We start from the raw sequence: 21,783 nt of genomic DNA on the forward strand, positions 1-21,783 counted from the left end.
TAGGGAGGGTCACGGAGTGCGGGGGCGGGCCTGCGGCGGCAGAGGCCTGCGTGACGTTGCAGCAGCCTGAGGCATGCTGTGCGTTCTCCCGGGGGAGTTGTCCCTGGATCCCGGGACCCTGGCAGTGGCGGGCTGCACAGTCTCCCCGGAAGGGGGGTGTGGAAAGTGACCTGTGTTCGCACACAGGCTTCTTGGTGGCGGCAGCAGCAGCCTTAGCATCTCATGTCTGTCTCTGGGGTCCGCGCTTTTAGCCGCGGCTCGCGCCCGTCTCTGGAGCTCCTTTAAGCAGAGTTCTTAATCCTCTCTCCTCGCGCACCAGGAAATAAAGAGGGAAGAAAAAGTCCCTTGCCTCTTCGGCAGGTCCAGACTTTTCCCTGGACTCCCTCCCGGCTAGCCGCGGTGCACTAACGCCCTGCAGGCTGTGTTCACGCCGACAACCCCAGTCCTCTCCCGGCGCTCCGACTGAAGCCGGAGCCTCAGCTCCCAGCCCTGCCCGCCCCGGCGGGTGAGCACACAACCCTCTTGGCTGGTGAGTGCTGGTCGGCCCTGATCCTCAGCGCTGGAATCTCGCCGCTTTGCCTTCCGCACCCCTGTTGCTGTGCTCTCCTCCGCGGCTCCGAAGCTCCCCCACACTGCCACCCGCAATCTCCGCCCGCGAAGGGGCTTCCTAGTGTGTGGACACTTTTCCTCCTTCACAGCTCCCTCCCGCTGGTGCAGGACCCGTCCCTATCCTTTTGTCTCTGTTTATTTTTTTCTTTTGCCCTAACCAGGTACGTGGGGGGTTTCTTGCCTTTTGGGAGGTCTGAGGTCTTCTGCCAACGTTCAGTAGATGCTCTGTAGGAGTTGTTCCACGTGTAGATGTATTTCTGGTGTATCTGTGGGGAGGAAGGTGATCTCCGCGTCTTACTCTTCCGCCATCTTCCTGGAAGTCAACCTCAAACACTATTAATAACATTTGATTTTCCTTCCTAAAAATGGTTTTAGTAAGTTTGAAACTCTCATCATTTATAATATCACTTGACCACCTTACTTAAAGTTGTCATATAAGATTAGATCTTTAAGCTTTAAATGTTTCATTTTTGTTTAAAAAATATATTTAAGGGCTTCCCTGGTGGCTCAGTGGTTGAGAGTCCGCCTGCCAATGCAGGGGACACGGGTTCGTGTCCCGGTCCGGGAAGATCCCACATGCCACGGAGCGGCTGGGCCTGTGAGCCATGGCCACTAAGCCTGCGCGTCCGGAGCCTTGCTCCGCAACAGGAGAGGCCACAACAGTGAGAGGCCCCAGTACTGCAAAAAAAAAAAAAAATATATATATATATATATATATATATATATATATATATATATATATATATTTAAGCAGGCCCTTTGTTCACGTATGCTTCTGAAGTGACACTGGGGACTCGCTCCTTGAAGACGAATCCAAAGTGGTGCCCTATATTTTACGCATCCTGTGACTTTCTAAAGACGTTTCAGAGTTTTCAGAAGACACTGTATGATTTTCTGTGGAACGGAGCCATAACATTACCTTGTAACGTATCTGTGTAGGAGGGCTTTCTTTTCCCTTCCCTCCCCGCCAAGTCAGTCACTAGTGACGCTTTGGCATATGCGTTGGATCTGCCTCATTTTGTATAAACATCTGAAGCTTCGAAACATAGTGCGTGTTAATGTATTAGACCCACTTTGGGGTGCTAAAATGTGTCCTTGTGTAGATGGATACTGGGTGTGTTTGGGAGACTGATATACCATAATTGGTCTCAGAGGGATTAGGATGGGGTGGAAGAGAAGCAGTACCAAGAGCAGGGTCTTTGTTACTCTATCGAGAGTTGTGTCTGTGACCTTGCGCCACGATGCACAGAGAGCCCTGTTTTCATCACCTGTACGCAACTGAATTTGACGCTTAAGTGGGTTATCGCCCTGACAACAGTGACTGTTAACACTCTCTTCTTTTAATATTTTTGGTACCAACCTATATGCTTTGACATTTCTTTAGACATATATAGATCAGAATATATTTGCATTTTCTCTGCTTCATTAATTTCCATGTGGCTTATGATTTCATAATCCTTTAGAAATGTTGGAGACAATTCATTTTATTTTTATGTTATATGCTTTTCCTCCCTTAAATGTTTGTGTTGTTTTTATTTTTTAATTTTTTAAAAATCTATCTTTGGCTGCGTTGGGTCTTCGTTGCGGTGTGCGGGCTTCTCATTGCAGTGGCGTCTCTTGTGGAGCACGGGCTCTAGGCACGCAGGCTTCAGTAGTTGTGACACATGGGCTCAGTAGTTGTGGCGCGCAGGCTCAGTAGTTGTGGCACACGGGCTTAGTTGCTCCACGGCATGTGGGATTTTCCCGGACCAGGGCTCTAACCTGTGTCTCCTGCATTGGCAGGCAGATTCTTAACCACTGCACCACCAGGGAAGCCCTGTGTTGCTTTTTAAATGTTCCTTAAACATCTGAATTACAGTTATTTCTTCTCTGATTTTTGTAAAGGCTCCTACATATTAAGACCTTTATTTTTAACTTGTCCTATAAAACAATTTAAAAACAACAACAAAGTACATGTTTTTACAAACACATGTAAAGTAATGCAAACTAAACAATTTTCTCGAGGTAACATAAACCATGAAATGTCTCTTTTATTTACTCCTGTTTATTTTTATTAATGTAATATCTACTGATTTTGGAGTTATTTCTATGAAGTAATAAATGGAAAGCTAATTCCCTCAATTTAAACACAAAATTTTTTTGAGCAAGTGATTGCCTGACATTATTATTAGAAATTAAAGCCCGACATATAGGAATATATATAAAATTCTTAAAGTGATTAAATGAACATATGTCTTCCTTGAACATAGTTAATAATGTAGTACTTAGAATCATCTCAAAGTGTTGTATAGTTGTTCAGGATTTTTAAGGTAGTTTCTTCCAGAGGTTTGCAGGAACTTCTTTTTTTAAATGTAAGACTAATACTGAGGGAGATCACTAAGATAATTCTTTGTTTTTGATTATGTAATGTCTGACTGTCTGATAGAAAACTTAGAGGCATTTTTTTATGATTCATCATGTCACTGTAAATTCATAACCTGATATAAAAAAATTATGATAGCAATATCTCCTGTAAGGGTCTGTGAGTAATATACTGGCATTGTCTTACACAGCAATTATACAATAAATGCCTAAGTGATTTTTGGTAAAAGCCAAAGGCAAGCATTAAAGCATGGTTTTGGAAAGGTGATTTAGCAGCAGGATGAACCAGTGTGCTCCCAGTGTGCAGCCTTCTGGTGGCCTAATTTGATTAAAGGGTACATCATAGATTATCCAAAGTTATAAGGATGAATTGTATTCCTTACCAGGTCTTCTCTAAGTTTTCATCCTCTTAGCAGGTTTGATAGGAGCTGTGTAGCACACGTCTCAATACTCTCTGAGTTCAAATTTTTTGAATAGTCCAGTCTTTGGATATTCAATACACCATTATGTATTCCTTGACAAGGAACTGCAGTGATAGGTTCTATTCTGCTGATTTACTTAACGGAAAGCAAGCAGCAAGTCAGGCTGACACTTTTGATCAAAGCTGAAGCATCTCACCACTCTGCTCACCAGTTGGAAGTCAGACCAGCCTCAGAGTACCTGAATAAAGTACCTGAGATGTTAGTTTCTCTACTCTGGAGGACCACCTGTTATCACCCAGTAACCACCGTTCCCTGTCAGAACCCTGTAACTCGTCTCTCTTGATTGGAACTCAGATAGACCTTAACCCACGTGACATCACTTTCTAGTGGTAATGATTTAAAATTAAACCATTGAGTGTTACTGGATGATCAGTGTGTGTGGGAAGCTGTATCAGGCATCATCATGAGGGGTCCAGAGCAGAAGGCCAAGCTGGTAAAAGGAAGCAAGCTGTCAGCTGGAGGAGTGTTCCAGTACTGTAGTGGTGGAGACTGTGACAGGAACAGTGCGTCTTCTCAGCCAGTAGGACTTGGCTGGTGATTGTTGGGCAGGGGGGCAGAAGTGTGATGAGGGTCTGTACAAATTTCAGATTCTGGCTTCAGAAATGGGAGGCACTGCCCAAGACAGGAAAAACTGGTCTGGGGAGAAAAAGAATAAGATCTCAGTTCTGAACACGTTCCACATGAGGTGTTAAAGTCCGTGTGGGTAGATGTGTTCAGAGGGCAGTGGTGGGGCGGGTGCATGGATGGGGCCCCTGAGGAGGTCTGGTGACCCTCGGCACGTGGCGGTGGCTGCAGCACAGATGAAGATGACGCAGGATAAGAAGGCAGAGGGAAAAGGGAAAAGGGATAAGGAAAGCGCTTTGGGGCCCACCAACACTGGAGGGATTGTCAGAGGATGACAAACCTTAAACCTACAAAGAAAATTGGAAGGAAAAGTCTGAGAAGCTGGAGGAGAACCAGCAAGGTGTCAGGGAGCCAGGGGAGGAGGGACTCGCAGCCAGGGCACGGGGGGCCGTTAGATGTAGCGTCTGCACACGCCGCCCACCTCGGCCAGGGTGGGGCAATGTGGTGCCGCTGGGGGTGAGGGCCCAAAAAGGTGGCTGCATGGGCTCAGGAACTCGAGGTAGTGAGTGCAGATTCTAGTCACCCTTGAGTTTAGTTTTAGAGCAAATAAATGAGGTGCAGCAGCAGTTAGGAGGAGTTCCATGGACAGACTTAACTGTACTTACATACTATGGTGAAGGAATCAGCAGATGAGGAGAGATTGACAATTTAGAAGAATAACGGACTCATCATTCACTCATTAAATATTCAGAGCCACCTGGGTCCTAGTTACTGATGTACAAAGTTCAGATTCTGGAAGAGATTCCAGTGACAGAATTGAGAAGAGAAAAAGCACTTCTTCAGATGCTGAAAGAACAGGTGATGTGGCTCAGGTGCAGATGCCAAGGAAGCGTGAGTCTCATAGTCTTGAGACACACGCTCAGTATCACAGAATATTGAGTAGAGTTCCCTGTGCTATACGGTAGGTCCTTGTTGGTTATCCATTTTAATGTCAATCCCAAACTCCCAATTTATCCCTCCCCCCACCATTCCCAACAGTAACCATAAGTTTTCTAAGTCTGTGAATCTGTTTCTGTTTTGTAAATAAGTTCATTTGTATCATTTTTTCTTAGATTCTGCATATAAGCAATATCGTATGATATTTGTCTTTTCTCTGACTTACTTCCCTTAGTATGATAATTTCCAGGTCCATCCATGTTGCTGCAGATAGTATCATTTCATTTTTTTATGGGTGAGTAATATTACATTGTATATATATGTACCACATCTTCTTTATCCATTGATTTGTCAGTGAACATTTAGGTTGCTTCCACGTCCTGGCTATTGCAAATAATGCTGCAGTGAACATTAGGGTGCATGGATCTTTTTGAATTATGGTTTTCTCCAGATATATGCCCAGGAGTGGGATTTCTGGATCATATGGGAGCTCTATTTTTTGTTTTTTAAAGAACCTCCATAACGTTCTCCATGGTGGCTGCACCAGTTTATATTCCCAGAAACAGTGTAGGAGGGTTCCCTTCTCTCCACACCCTCTCCCACATTTATTGTTTATAGGATTTTTGATGATGACCATTCTGACTAGTGTGAGGTGATATCTCATTTGATTTGCATTTCTCTAATGTTAGTGATGTTGAGCATCCTTTCATGTGCCTCTTGGCCATCTGTGTGTCTTCTTTGGAGATATCTTATGCCCATGTTTTGATAGGGTTGTTCTTTTTGTTTTTTTGCTTTTGACAATGAGCTGCATGAGCTGTTTGTAAATTTTGGAGATTAATCCTTTGTCAGTCGCATTGTTTACAAATATTTTCTCCCATTCTGGGTTTTTCTTTTTTCGTTTTGTTTATGGTTTCCTTTGCTGTGCAAAAGCTTTTGAGTTTAATTAGATCCCATTTGTTTATTTTTGTTTTTATTTCCATTACTCTGGGAGAAGCATCAAAAAAGATATTGCAGCAATTTATGTCAGAGAGTGCTCTATGTTATGCTCTAAGAGTTTTATAGTATTTCGTTTTACATTTAGGTCTTTGATCCATTTTGAGTGTATTTTTCTATGTGGCGTTAGACAATGTTCTAATTTCATTCTTTTACATGTAGCTGTCCAGTTTTCCCAGCACCACTTATTGAAGAGACTATCTTTTCTCCATTGTATATTCTTGCCTCCTTTGTCACAGATTAGGTGACCATAGGTGCATGAGTTTATCTTGAGACTTGACTTTCTGTCCTGTTCCATTGATATTTCTGTTTTTGTGCCAGTACCATACTGTTTTGATGACTGTAGCTTTGTAGTATAATCTGAAGTCAGGGAGCCTGATTCCTCCAGCTCCTTTTTATTTCTCAGGATTGTTTTGGCTATTTGGGGTCTTTTGTGTCTCCATACAAATTTTAAAAATTTTTGTTCTAGTTCTGTGAAAAATGCCATTGGTAATTTGATAGGGATTGGATTGAATCTGTAGATTACCTTGTGTAGCATAGTCGTTTTCACAATATTGATTCTTCCAGTCCAAGAACATGATATATCTTTCCATCTGTTTGTGTCATCTTCTATTTCTTTCATCAGCATCTTATAGTTTTCAGAGTACAGGTCTTTTGCCTCCTTAGGTAGGTTTATTCCTAGGTATTTTATTGTTTTTGATGTGCTGGTAAATGGGACTGTTTCCTGGGTTTCTTTTTTGGATCTTTTGTTGTTAGTGTATAGCAATGCAAGAGATTTCTGTGTATTAATTTTGTATTCTGCCACTTTGCTGAATTCATTGATGAGCTCTAGTAGTTTTCTGTTAACATCTTTAGGATTTTCTATGTAGACTATCATGTCATCTGCAGACAGTGCCAGTTTTACCCCTTCTTTTCCAGTTTGGATTCCTTTTATTTCTTTTTCTGCTCTGATTGCTGTGGTTAAGACTTCCAAAACTATGTTAAATAAAAGAGGTGAGCAAGAGTGGACATCCTTGTCTTGTTCCTGATCTTAGGGGAAATGCTCTCAGCTTCTCTCCATTGAGTATGATGTTAGCTGTGGTTTTGCCAAATACGACCTTCATTATGTTGAGGTATGTTCCCTTTATGTCCCTTTTCTGGAGAGTTTTTATCATAAATGGATGTTGATTTTTACCAAAAGCTTTTCCTGCCTCTATTGAGAGGATCATATGGTTTTCCTTCTTCAGTTGGTTGATCATGGATTCACATGGATTGATTCACATGGATTGATATGCAGACCTTGAAAGTTCCTTGCATACCTGGGATACCCCCACTGATCATGGTGTATGATCCTTTTAATGTATTGTTGGAATTGGTTTGCTAGTATTTTGTTGAGGATTTTTGCATCTGTGGTCATCAGTGATACTGGCCTGGAATTTTCTTATTATGTGATATCTTTGTCTGACTTTGGTATCAGGGTGATGATGGCCTCATAGAGTTCAGAAGTATTTCTTCCTCTGCAGATTTTTTGAATAGTGTCAGAAGGATAGGTAGTAACTCTTCTCTAAGTGTTAGATAGAATTCCGTTGTTCGGTTGTGAAGCCATCTGGTCCTGGACTTTTGCTTATTGGGAGTTTTTAAATCACAGTTTCAATTTCAGTACTTGTGATTGGTCTGTTTATATTTTCAATTTCTTCCTGGTTCAGTCTTGGGAGATTATTCCTTGCTAAGAATTTGTCCATTTCTTCTAGGTTGTACATTTTATTGGCATAAAGTTGCTTTTAGTTGTCTCTTACAGTCCTTTTTATTTCTGTGGTGTCTGTTGTAACTTCCTTTTCATTTCTAATTTTATTGATTTGAGCCCTCTCCCTTTTTTTCTTGATGAATCTGGCTAAAGGTTTATCAATTTTGTTTATCTTTTCAAAGAACCAGCTTTTTAGTTTCATTGATCTTCACTATTGTTTTGTTTCTATTTCATTTATTTCTGCTCTGATTTTTATGATTTCTGTCCTACTAACTTTGGGTCTTGTTTGTTCTTTCTCTAGTTGCTTTAGGTGTAAGTTTAGGTGGTTTATTTGAGATTTTTCTTGTTTCCTGAGGTAAGCTTGTATTGCTATAAACTTCCCTCTTAGAACTGCTTTTACCTCATGCTTTCATTTTCATTTGTCATGCTTTCATTTTCATTTGTCTCTAGGTATTTTTGGATTTCCTCTTTGATTTCTTCAGTGGTTGTTTAGTAGCATAATGTTTAGCCTCCACGTGTTTATGTTTTTTACAGTTTTTTTCTTGTATTTGATTTCTAATCTCATAGCATTGTGTTCTGAAAAGACGTGTGATATGATTTCAGTTTTCTTAAATTTACTGAGGCTCATTTTGTGGCCCAGTATGTGATCTATCCTGGAGAATGTTCCATGCGCACTTGAAAAGAATGTGTATTCTGCTGCTTTTGGATGGAATGCTCTATAAATATCAAGTAACTACATCTGGTCTAATGTGTCATTTAAGGCCTGTGTTTCCTTATTAATTTTCTGTCTGGAAGATGTGTCCATTGATGAAGATGGAGTATTACATTCCCCCACTACTATTGTGTTACTGTCTATTTCCCCTTTTATGGGTGTTAGTATTTGCCTTATATATTGAGGTGCTCTGATGTTGGGTGCATATATATTTACAATTGTTCTATCTTCTTCTTGGATTGATCCCCTGATCACTATGTAGTGTCCTTCTTTCTCTCTTGTAACAGTCTTTATTTTAAAGTTTGTTTTGTCTGATATGAGTATTGCTACTCCAGCTTTCTTTTGATTTCCATTTGCATAGAATACCTTTCTCCATCCCCTCACTTTTCAGTCTGTATGTGTCCCTAGGTCTGACGTGGGTCTCTTGTAGACAGCATATATATGGGTCTTATTTTTGTATCCATTCAGCCAGTCTGTGTCTTTTGGTTGGAGTGTTTAATCTGTTTATGTTCAGGGTAATTATTGACATGTATGTCCTTATTGCCATTTTGTTAATTGTTTTGGGTTTGGTTTTGTAGGTCTTTTTTCTTCCCTTCCTCTTTTGTTCTCTTCTTTTGTAATTTGATGACTAACTTTAGTGTTGTGTTTGGATTCCTTTTTGTTTTTGTGTGTATCTACTGTAGATTTTTATTTTGTGGTTACTATGAACTTTTGATATAGCAGTCTTTATATAAACAGATTATTTTAAGTTGCTTGTCTTTTAATTTCAAATGCATTTCCAGTATCCTGCATGTGTACCTCCTCATGATTGCTGGTTTTGATATATTTCTGTGTGGATGATTTCCTACCTTTACTGTATGTTTGCCTTTACTGGTGAGCTTTTCCATTCATAATATTCTTGTTTCTAGTTGTGACCTTTTCTTTTCCGCCTAGAGAAGTTCCTTTAGCATTTGTTGCAAAGCTGGTCTGGTGGTGTTGGATTCTCTTAGCTTTTGCTTGTCTAAAAGCTTTTGATTTCTTTATCAAATCTGAATGAGAGCCTTGCTGGGTAGTAGAGTATTCTTCTTTGTAGGTTCTTCCCTTTCATCAATTTAAATATACCATGCCACTCCTTTCTGGCCTGCAGAGTTTCTGTTGAAAAATCAGCTGATAACCTTATGGGAGTTCTCTTGTATGTTATTTTTTGCTTTTCCCTTCTTACTTTTAATATTTTTTTCTTTAATTTTTGTCAATTTGATTACTGCGTGTCCTGGCATGTTCCTCCTTGGGTTCATCCTGCCTGGGACTCTGCACTTCCTGGACTTGGGTGACTGTTTCCTTTACCATGTTAGGGAAGTTTTCAGCTAGAAGCTCTTCAGATATTTTCTCAGGTCCTTTCTCTCTCTCTCTTCTCCTTCTGAGACCCCTATAATGCGAATGTTGGTGCATTTAATGTTGTCCCAGAGGTCTCTTAGAGTGTCTTCATTTCTTTTCATTCTTTTCTCCTTATTCTGTTCTGCAGCAGTGATTTCCACCATTCTGTTTTCCAGGTTACTTATCTGTTCTTCTCCCTCAGTTACTCTGCTGTTGTTTCCTTCCAGCATATTTTTCATTTCAGTTATTGTTCATCTCTGTTTTTCTTTAGTTCTTGTAGGTCTTTGTTAAACATATCTTGTATCTTCTCAATCTGTGCCTCCGTTCTTTTCCAAGATCTCGGATCATCTTTACTCTCATTGCTCTGAATTCTTTTTTGGGTTGATTTCCTATCTCCACTGAGTTTGTCTTCCGGGGTTCTATCTTGTTCCTTTTTCTGGGATATAGTCTACTGCCTTCTCATTTTGTCTTACTTTCTGTGATTGCAGTTTCCATTCTGCAGGCTGCAGGGTTATAGTTCTTCTTGTTTCTGCCGTCTGCCCCCCGAGTGGATGAGGCTATCTAAGAGGATTGTGCAGGCTTCCTGTGGGAGAGACTGGTTCCTGCCTGCTGGTGGGTGGAGCCTGGTCTTTACCCTCTGGTGGGCAGGGCCATGTCAAGGGGTGTGTTTAGCAGGCAGCTGTGGCCTCCGGAAGACTTTTCTGCTGATGGGTGGCGCTGTGGTCCCTCCCTGTTGGTCGTTTGGCCTGAAGCATCCCAGCACTGGAGCCTATAGGCTATTGGGTGGAGCCAGGTCTTGGTGAGAAAATGGTGGCCTTCAGGAGTGCTCATGCCAATGAGTACTTGGCAGAACTGCCGCTGTCAGTGTCTTTTTCCCCACAGTGAGCCAAAGCCACCCCCCACCTTCGCAGGAGACCCTCCAATACCAGCAGGTGGGTCTGGCCCAGACTCATATGAGGTCACTGCTTTTTCCCCCGGTTCTGGTGCTCACGAGACCTTCTGTGTGCCTTCCAAGTGTGGAGTTTGTTTCCCCAGTCCTGTGGAATTCCTGCAATCAAACCCCACTGGCCTTCAAAGCCAGATGCTCTGGGGGTTCCTCCTCCCGTTGCCAGACACCCAGGCTGGGGAGCCTGATGTGGGGCTCAGAACTTTCACTCCTCTGGGAAAACCTCTGTGATATAATTATTTCCAGTTTGTGCCTTGCCCACCTAGCGGGTATGGGATTTGATTTTATTGCGATTGCGCCCCTCCTTCTGCCTTGTTGTAGCTTCTTCCTTGTGTTTGGATGTAGGATATCTTTTTTGGTAGGTTCCAGAATTTTATCCTCAGTGGTTGTTCAGCAGTTGTGATTTTGGTGTTTTCATAAGACGAGGTGAGCTTACATCCTTCTACTCTGCCATCTCGTCTCCACCCCCCAGAAAAGTCTTTATGAGAAAATAAACCACGTATCTGAAGGAGATTGAGCCACATGAATGGGGAGGAAAAAGCACATGGTGGGTTGTCTGGCTCCATCTGCTGAGGGGTTTCTGCTTTGCCTGGTGTCCCTGTGAAGCCTGTCCTTACGATGCTCATCCACCTCTCCATTTCCCTCACTCTTGGTCCCTTCCCCTTTCGATTACTTCTGGCTCTCGTCTTCCACCCGGGGAGCCAGAGATCCTGTCTCCTTCAGCTGCAGTCCTCATGGCGGGAGCGTGTGAGGGCCAAGCATTTGCCACAGTAGGTTGGAAAGTTCACCCTATTCTGAATTACTGTGCAGGAAAAGTGAGGTTTCTTGACTAGCCTGAAGGGTGCAGCAGTTTCATTCAGTCAAAAAATGGCTATTGCATCTGCTTGTATCTTGGTTAAATAGAATTAATTTTGGTACCACAGGTATCCTTTCTGCTTCTTTTATCATTTTCATCTCTAAACAAAATTTCTGACCATTAGGTGACGTGTTAGAAAACATTGTCTTTTTAAATATAAGTATCGTTATAGTTTTCCTGCTGTTTTCTATATTGTGTATAACTGGGTGTATTTGTTTTTATTTTAATGGGTAAAATGCCAACCTCTTTCTGATTTAAATCTCTCTTAGATCACCATAGTAAGATGCCTTGTGTACGGCCATACCCCTTAGAATGTTGAATACTATCCTCTGCACCACTGCAAAGAATAGAAATTGAAATCCTCAGACCCTCTCAGTGGGACTACCATTAACTGTCAGCGTTGTTGAACTTCTAGATGCGAAGTCGTATCATTAAACTTCATTCTGGTAGAATCATACAACCTAGGGGCTAGAGCTAGAAGAATCCTTATAGGTTATCTACTCCAGCCTCCTTTTTGAAAAGATGAAGAAATAAACCTTGGGAGACAGTGCCTTACTTCAGGGCACAGGGCTGCAGGTGCCTTGAGCGAGCCCGGCTTCCACAGCCCCATCCATCTCCTCCCCTCCTCTCCCCTCCCCTGGGGGCCTCCTTCCACACACCTTCTTTCCAGCTGACTTTTCTCACTTCCTCATCGCACTGTTAACAGACTCAGCCCACAGATTTTATCACCAGCTTCTGTTTCCTCCAGATGAAAAAAATCTTCATGGTGGACGTTGAGGACTGTGAAGAAATTACAGTGATTTGATAATTTATGTGCTGTTATACTGGCGAGAAAGAGTTAATGCAAGTGTTCAGAATATCTGAATAATTTCAAAGACATACTTAAATACTAAAGAATCTGGTTCTTCCTCTTGCTTCGGCTTGTCATCTGGGAAAGACCAGATTACAAAGACGCATGTTTTCATAAACTATGGCAATAGAATTAAGAATAATTCTATATCCTTCACTCATTGGCTGTAGGATCAGATGGAAGGATATTTTCTTAATTTGTCAAAATGTGTTTTCTGTGATGTATTGGGTTCTCCAAAAAGTGCCTTCAGTTTTTAAGTAAAAATAAAAGGCACATTTTTCATTTTCACCAACAACTTTATTGAACAACGTATTCACCCTTTTGTTCCACTACCTTCTGCCATTTTTCAGGCAACTTCATAATTCCATCTTCCCAAAACTTTTTATCTTTTTGAGTAAAGAACTGTTCCAGGTGCCTTTTACAATCTTCTGGGGAATTGAAATTTTTTTCCATTAAGAGAATTTTGTAAAGACAGAAATAAATGGAAATCCGAAGGTGCAATGTCTGGGAATATGGTGGATGAATCAGAACTTTCCAGCCAAGCTGTAACAGTTTTCGCCTGGTCATCAAAGAAACATGTGGTCTTGCGTCATCCTGATGGAAGATTATGTGTTTTCTCTTGACTAATTCCAGACACTTTCTGTCGAGTGCTGCTTTCAGTTGGTCTAACTGGAAGCAGTATTTGTTGGAATTAATCATTTGGTTTTCCAGAAGGAGCTCATAATAGAGGACTCCCTTCCAATCCCACCATATACACAACATCACCTTCTTTGGATAAACACTGGCCTTTGGTGTGGTTGGTGGTGCTTCATTTCACTTGCCCCATGATCTCTTCTATTCCACATTGTTGTATAGTATCCACTTTTCATTGCCCGTCACAATTTGTTTTAAAAATGGTATGTTTTCATTACGTTTAAGTAGAGAATTGCATGTGGAAACACTGTCAAGAAGGTTTTTTTCACTTAACCTATGTGGAACCCAAACATCAACGCAATTCACATAGCCAAGCTGGTGCAAATGATTTTCAGTGCTTGATTTGGATATTTTGAGTATGTCGGCTATCCTCCCTCATGGTATAACGTTGATTGTTCTCAATTAGTGTCTTGATTTGATCACTGTCAACTTCAACTGGCCTACCCGACCGTGGAGCATCATCCAGCAAGAAATCTCCAGCCCCAAACCTCGCAGACCACTTTTGACACATTCAATCAGTCACAAATGTGCTGAAAATGTTGCTTTTTTTCTTCCATCTTCAATATTAAAATGGCTACACAAAAATTTACCAACTTTGATAAGTCTTTTTTTAAATGCACGCTAATATGACAGGTGTCACATACAATCTAACAAAATTGTTTTGAATAAAGTTAAAGACAACTAAGTGCTACTAGAGCCATCTTACGCAAAAAACCAAATGAACCTTTTGGCCAACCCAATAAGTAAACCTCAGTCCTCTCATCTATAAAATGAGGATATAAATACTTCTTCATACAGTTGAGAATTAGAATACTATTTGTTACTTAGTTTGCCTTTATTATTCTTAGTTTGGAGGAGTGCTTTTACTTTAAAACTAATAAAAACTTTATATATATATGCAAATATATAAATTGGTTTATGATAAATGTATGTGATAGCCATTTATCCTAATTTCCTTGTATAAATTTAGATATGTAGTAAGCTATTAAAATTTAAACTTACAATCAAGGCTATTGTAGTAAACTTTAGCTCAAATAAATGTGTAGAGATCTTCAGTTAATTTGGAGACTTAGAGTTTAAAACTTACTGTCTTTCATGACTTCTGTCTTCTGATTAAACTTCTTTGAAAGATCATAAGATCATTGTAAAGCCTCTGATTATGGAGAATGCTCCATGCTTGACATTAACACTCACCAATGAATATGCTTCTTAGATCCTTCCACTAATTGTAAAGTCATTGACAGCGGTCACATATATTTCCAGCCAAATAAACATTTAGAACACTTACCCTGTAAGTCTATAGCTGTTCAAAGTGTGTTCCTTGTTACTGTCCGACCAGAATGGTTTCCTGAAGCAGGTTGTCTTTTCTGTCTTTGCAGCTGCGGCAGTTGGTGAACATGTGCATCAACCCAGACCCAGAAAAGCGACCAGACATCACGTATGTGTACGACGTGGCCAAGAGGATGCATGCCTGCATGGCCAGCAGCTGAGCGCATGGACGGCGTGGAGGATGTAAGCAACCCAAGTTCAAGTATTTCTGTGCAAATCATACCTCCCTGTTCTTGGGTGTTAAGACTAATATTTCAGAGCTAGTGTGCTTTGAATCCTTAACCAGTTTTCATCTAAGCTTCATTTTGTACCAATTTAAGTCACCTTCTTGCAAACCCCAGTGACTTTGGAATAATCAGATTGCGTGTTAGGAGAGCAAATGGAACATGATGGTTTTTAATGGCTAAAGATTTTTAGAATTATTTTGAGTTTTGTGCTGATAAGTCATGTTCAGATAGACTCTCAGTGCCAAATGTTGGCGGCTCAGCTTGGCCCCATTGGGACAGACGTGCAGCCTGAGGAAGGTATCTGAACATGTGCCTTGTGTGCTGCTCTCCAATCATTTATGGACATTTGAGATGAACCCAATTGTGAACTTTTGTGCTTATTTTATTTTTAAAAGTTTGAAGTATGTGTTTTAGTTCTTAGCATTGTAGCTTTCAAATAGGATTCTTAAAGATAAATGTAGACATATGAACTATTTGAGAAGCCTTTAAAACTCTTATAGATTTAAAATAGCTTATACATTCAAAATGCAACTATTAAATGTGAAAAGATTTGGGGATAAAATGTGAGTCAGACACTGAAGAGTTTTCTGCTTTATTTTGTTTTATTTTAATATCTTTGAAATTCTCCTTGCATTAAAATGGTATAAATGAATCCATTTAAAAAGTGGTTAAGGATTTGTTTGGCTGGCGTGGTAGTAATTTTCCAAGTTGCACATTGCCCAAGGCTTTTCTGTGTGTTTTTACTGTTCTTTGTACATTTGAAAAATATTCTTCGAATAATCCTGCAGTACTATTTTCAATTTCTTTATAAATTTAAATGCTCTACTCATGATTGTACACTATAGTGTAAGCATATGTTTTTATTCATAGATTTTATTGAAGTTCTGATTGATCCCCTTCAGAAATTTTTTTTATTCAAGTTACTTTCCTATTTATATTGTACATGCATTTTATCCACTAATGTTTCAGATTTTCTGACAACATAATAACCTTAAAATAAATATTTGATATACCAACACTTTTCCTGGATTGAAAACATTTTTTTTTTTCAATTTTTAAAATTTGGGCCACTGTGTATGCACGGTGCCGTGTCTTGTTAGGAAGAGGGATGTGCATTGTACTGTAGCTGTGAATGTTGATACTGTTTCAATTTATCCGACAAGGTTGTAACTTTAGAATATGTTTAAAGAAATGAAAACTGGCCACTACCACAAACAGAATTTTTATGAGCTAAACGTTTCTATTGAGAAGCTTTTAGGCAAAGTACTGTATTCATGCATAAAGATAACAGAGGTGGTAACACTTTGTTTAGTTTAAGGAAATGGGCAGAGTTTAGTAAATGCTGTCATGGAGATGTTTTCCCTGAATGCCTTCATGTTAGTGGTGACCAGCTCCTCCCAGAGTTGTGAAGCCAAAAGCCTGCGTGGCAGTCACTGCCTAAGGACGCCCATGCCACCATGTAACCTTGGGACAATAATCCTGCCAACAGGAAACCCTCATGCTCAGAGAACACCTACCTTTAGCCCATATGACTGCTAGTTTTATTTTTTCCACAGAAGTATTTTTTCTTAAAATCATTTGAATACGTCCAAGTCATTTGTAAACTTTAAAAATGTACAAAGGACAAAAGTGTAAACTTTTTTTCTAAATTTAGTCAGCTACAGTATCTTAATCATTTCTGAATGGAGGGTAATTTTATCCCGGGACAGACACAGGAGAGGTGGTCATTCTGTATGTGAGGGCCGGGCATGCTGTTTCTCCCAGATTCTGGTGACTTTGACCGCATTGGACGCCCGCACCCTCCTCTCCAGAGTGACGAAGGGAATTGTTTCTGTTGACCGTTAGTGTCATGTTCATTTTAATGTAATATGATTCATGGAGGTGAAATGTTCTCTAGTTGGAACAGATACACTCCTTTTTCTTGTGATCTTTAAAGATACATGGATCTAAAAACCATCAGCTTAACGCCTCACAGGACTTTTAAGCAGAGATTTAAACTTTTAAGTGAATCTATCTGCTGGAAGGAGATAGTTGGGAAGAACTTATTGATCAGGGAAGTCCATTATTGTTTTCTACATATGGAAACTTTTTGTTTTGGACATTGTATCCTTATCTAAGTGTTCATATTTTTCTTGCAGAAACCACTGCACATAACAAATTTTAATTTTGAACGGGATCATTTCAAAGAATTATGAAGATGATTAATTTTTATAATCACCTATAAAATGTTCTCTTTGTATTTCTGTTTATAAGTAAATTTTGTATTGATTAAGTAAAACATTTGAGTTGATGAGGAACAGTAAAATGAAAGGTACATCTGATTCTAACCCTTATTTTAGACTTTGGTACCAGTTCCCCAGGACACAACATGGGGTGACTTTGTTTCATGTGCTGAGGTTTAGGAATGGTAGATGAAGCGTATCCCTGTATAAATAAAGCGTTCAGCAATGTGCAATGATTGTGAATTTAGTAAGACAGGACAGCCACTTCATGACCGCTTACCATTCTACATAGTGTCTATTACACAACACCATTCTTGTATCAATATACACTTCAGGTGTTACTGTTAACATTTGCATATTTATTTTAACCAAAATGTTATTCATATTAAATGTTTTTTCTTTAAAATGAATGTATTATGTTTATAACCCACGAATGCATAATTATCATATGCCTCCTATTTCAATAGTACTGTAATATGGACTTCTTTTGTGAAGTACTTTTATTTTGTTATGCTACCAATACACATACTAAAAAGACTCTGTTGTTAGCTTTGAAAATTGTATAATATCCTAATATAAATTAAAAATTAAGTACAGTAAAAATTTTTATGTATCTATGATTTTTTTCCTCTAAAGTCTACCATTGTTTATTTCACTTAACACTTAATCTACAGAAGCAGTTCTTATTCATTTCCATAACTCTATCATTTTGGAGAAGCCTGAGAATTAAAACAGTTGGGGGTGGTGATAGTGGAGGGCTGACAGACCCTAAGCAGTAGGCTTTTAAATATGCATTAAATGAAGGCACATCTTCACCTGTCCCTGCTCTCTTTGGTACATCATTTAGTGTCTTTGAGTAAGAAAAGTTTCTTAAAATTATAAAAGGTGTCTAAAACTCAGGCAACAGATTCTATTCCTATCACTGTAGTATACCCCTAATAATATTACAGATAGTTGGAATGATCTTTTCACATAGGAAGTGACAATTGCTACCATGCCTGGAGACTTGGAGGCCGAAAGATCCTAATGGGGTAAAATCTGCCAGGCTGGTAGTAGAGCGAGGGGTATACCTTACACATCAGGATCACATTCCCAGTAGCTTGTGGTGAAGTATAGCTCATTTTATAACCTAGGACAGATAGTAAGGAACCTGCAGCCTCACTGTGTGTGTGCATGTGTGATTGTAAGTAATAGGAAATTTTAGGTTCAAGATACTGTTGGACTATTTGAAATTTTATTTCAAAAGTATGTTTGTTAATTAGAAAAGTCAGTACCAGGCATCTATGTTTACATGGATTATTAGTTGGTGCAGCTATCTTTACCACCAAACTACTGCACTACCGAACTTTAAAATCAAAATGTTGACATACTGACAAAGATTGCTGCCACAAAACCTTACCAGAAAATATCTGTGGAGCTGTTACATTATCTATTTTTAATAACGTGGGTTCCAGATGCAATTAATGAAGAATTAAAACAGCCTCCTCAGATTGTTTTTCAGAGAAATATGGGGATGTTTGTGAAGTTTATTTCAATTGAGGGGTTTCTCTGAGGGAGTTTCTTTCTGGTCTTCTTACACACCCATTTCATTGTTCACTTGGGTCTCTAATTTTAATCCTTAAGAGAGAAAAGTAGAGTAAAAGAGAACCTGAAAGTTAATATTTGTAACCAGGGGTTTTGAGTAAATTATTTTCATTGCAAATATTACAATGCATAGAAAATAATTTTTTTCACTCCCAGAAGCATAATCCTGTTCATACATTATTTCTCTAATCCTCACTTTCTCAAGTATAAAGTAGCGATGTAAATTCGTAAACACTACAAGAGAATTAAATTGCAATACATTTTATAAAGGGCTAAGTGCAATGCCTGGCACCAAGCGAGTGCTTGCTAAACGGAGCTGTTGTTACACCATATGCATCTTTTCTGACCCCAGTCTTCATCTACTTTTGCCTAATTCTCTCCATTCTAGGCCCACAGGACTGATTTTCCAAGAGCCCCAAGTTCTTTCTCACCTTAGGGCTAGTACAGCTTAAATAGCTCTTCCCCTTTGGCCACAAGAATCCTCCTACTCTTCCATGGCTGACATCAAATGAACTTTTCCAGGAGCCACTCATCCTATACTTTTCCTTTGGTGCTGACCCCACTGCACCCAAATGATCACTTGTGTGACTCTTGGTTAATTTGTAATCTGCTAGACCCTAAGCTCCAGGAGGACAGATGCTTCCTGTGCTGTTCAGTGTGGTGGTATACGCTTAACACGGTGCTCCCCTCGTGGTAGTCACACAGTTTATTCTTCTTGAATTAATAGTATAGTGCTTACAGTGTCAGAAGTGGAGCTGAGTACTCCAGGGGATTGTGCAAAAACGGCAGCAGTCAGGGAAGGAAGGACAAGTAAGGACGTAAAAGAATCAAAAACAGAAGGTAAACCAGAAGAAAAACATGAAGTTATCAGCTGCCAGAAGTTACAAAGAAATTAGGATAATAAGGATTAAGATTGGGACCCTGGACTTAATGCGGAAGTCATGGTGATGTTCAAAGTGGACGATTCACTAGGAGAAGAGTGGAAAACAAGTTGGGGGTAAAAACAGAAAAGATGTGGCATATGGAGAAGAAGTAGATGGTAACCAGGCGTAGTAGTAGCTCAATTTTAAAGATTAAATGATGGTTAAGAGGTTAAGAGAAGTAGCAAGTGAAGAAACTGAAAATATTAGATCAGGAGTGCAGAGGTGATAAAAAAGAACGAGATCACAGAATTGATCCACTAACCCCACCAGTGTTCACTGGGCATCCCCATATACCAGATCCACAATACAGTCTTGAGCAAATGTCTCTGTTTCCATGGATTTAAAATCAAGTCCAAGTACGTCTATGAAAGTATGTAAATGCAAGTTGTGATGAGGAAATTTCCTATGGAGGAAAAGAGACACTGCGGAGGTGACACTTAAGTCCAGACCTAAAGCATGAGAAGGAGTCAGTCCAAGAACAGACAAGGGGAAGATCCTGGAAGGCAGAAGAAGAATGCCTGGGAAGCTTCAGATGGGAAGAAGCTTGGCTGTCCAAGAAGCGAAAGATGAGGGGGGTGAGGCAGGGTGGAGGGATGCATGGTGAGTTTGCAGGTGTATATTTTCCCTATATTTGCAACAAGAACTTGGTAATATAAACAGGAAAAGAGTTTATGATAGCTAAGAATTATAAGGTAACTAGAAATAATTGAAAAACGTATAAGACCTATATGAAAGAAATCATAAAATCTTGTTTAAGAACACAAAGAAAACCCAGAATAGAGAAAGAGGCCGTGTTTTGGATGCGAAAGTTAAATATCAAGTACTATATAATGTTTGTTAGTAATGGATTGTTGATCCAAATCTCATAATTTCTTGCAACCAGATAAAATGATGTCAAAGTTCATATGGAAAAATAAATATATAAAAAGAGCCTAAAACTTTTTTAAAAATAAAAAGACTGAACTTATTACATATTAAAACCTACCATAGGGCTTCCCTGGTGGCGCAGTGGTTGAGAGGCCACCTGCCGATGCAGGGTACACGCGTTCGTACCCCGGTCTGGGAAGATCCCACATGCCGCGGAGCGGCTAGGCCCGTGAGCCATGGCCGCTGAGCCTGCGCGTCCAGAGCCTGTGCTCCGCAACGGGAGAGGCCACAACAGTGAGAGGCCCGCGTACAGCAAAAAAAAAAAAAAAAAAGAAACCTACCATAAAGCTACTTTACTTAAAGCAGTATAGTATTGGCAGAGGAATCGATGAACAGTGGTGGAATGAAATATAAAGGTCAATCATAAAGTATTGTGGGACCTTAATATATGAGAGAGAATGACGTTTATGGTAATGTATGTTTTCTTAAGGGCACTAGATGAAAACAAACAGATTTCTAACTCACACTATACAGAAAAGTAAATACCAGATAAATTAATGATCTAAATTAAAACAAGGAAGGAAGGGGGAAAGAAAGGAATAAAGATAAATTAGGAGAATGCATAACACCATGGGAGTAGGTGACCTGTGTAATCTAGATAGGAAACTAAAAAGAAATAATAGCTGTATTTTTGACCACATAAATAATTGGCAGTGGATATCATATGGTAACATATACCACAAACAAAATCAAAATACAAATGATAAACTAGGAATCACATATAGGTAAATATCCTCAGATTGATTAGTAAAATTGATAAGTAAAAATACAAGAAAATAGGAGAAAAAAGACCAAAAGATATAAAACAGACAATTCACAGTAGAATAAATTCAATTAATAGTCAATAGCAAAAGAAATCAGTACACACGAAAAGTGATGACATCGGATGCTGGAGAAGATGCAGAAAATGCACTCTTTTGATTGTTGTTGGCAGTGGGAATTGTGATCATTTAAACAAATCTGGGTAAATGGCAGAGTAGAAGGACCTTACGCTCACCTCTTCGGACAAGCACACCAAAATCACACCTAACTGCTGAACAACCATCGATTAAAAAGACTGGAACCTACCAAAAAAGATTCTATAACCAAAGACATAAAGAAGGAACCACAATGACACAGCAAGAGGAGCACTGTGTCAGATACAATCAAATTCCATAACATGGGGTGGGGAGGGCAACCACAAACTGGAGAATAATTATATTGCAGAAGTTCTCCCACAGGAGTGAGAGCTCTAAGCCCCACAGCCTAGGGGTCTGGCATCAGGAGGAGGAGTCCTCAGAGCATCTGGCTTTGAAGGCCAGTGGGGCATGCCCGCAGGAGCTCACAAGGCAGGGGAAACAGAGATGCACTCTTAAAGGGCTCACACAAGAACTCGCATACACTGGGACCAAGGGCAAAAGCAGTGACTTCATAGGACCCTGTACCAGACATACCTGCTGGTCTTGGAGGGTCTCCTAGGGAGGCGGGGAGCGGCTGTGGCTCTCTCTGGGGTC

At 40.0% G+C, this 21,783-nt stretch overlaps 1 protein-coding gene across 19 annotated transcripts in view; it reads left to right on the top strand.

Moving 5' to 3' along the window:
• The window catches only part of NEK7 (NIMA related kinase 7), a 295,992-nt gene extending 278,533 nt beyond the window's left edge, over nt 1–17,459 (top strand). For 18 of the 19 annotated variants that reach the window (XR_004480042.2, XR_004480041.2, XM_049703809.1 and 15 more), the window contains one exon: nt 14,458–17,459. Coding sequence is in view for 17 of the 19 variants with exons in the window: in XM_049703809.1 (XP_049559766.1) it covers nt 14,458–14,568 (111 nt within the window). In the remaining 2 variants the exon portion in view is untranslated. The remainder of the gene's footprint in view (nt 1–14,457) is intronic. The other variant, XM_049703785.1, reaches the window with a different exon arrangement.
• Nucleotides 17,460–21,783: the final 4,324 nt, after the last annotated feature.

Source organism: Orcinus orca, chromosome 1 (genome assembly GCF_937001465.1).
Source record: "Orcinus orca chromosome 1, mOrcOrc1.1, whole genome shotgun sequence".
Lineage (NCBI taxonomy): Eukaryota > Metazoa > Chordata > Mammalia > Artiodactyla > Delphinidae > Orcinus > Orcinus orca.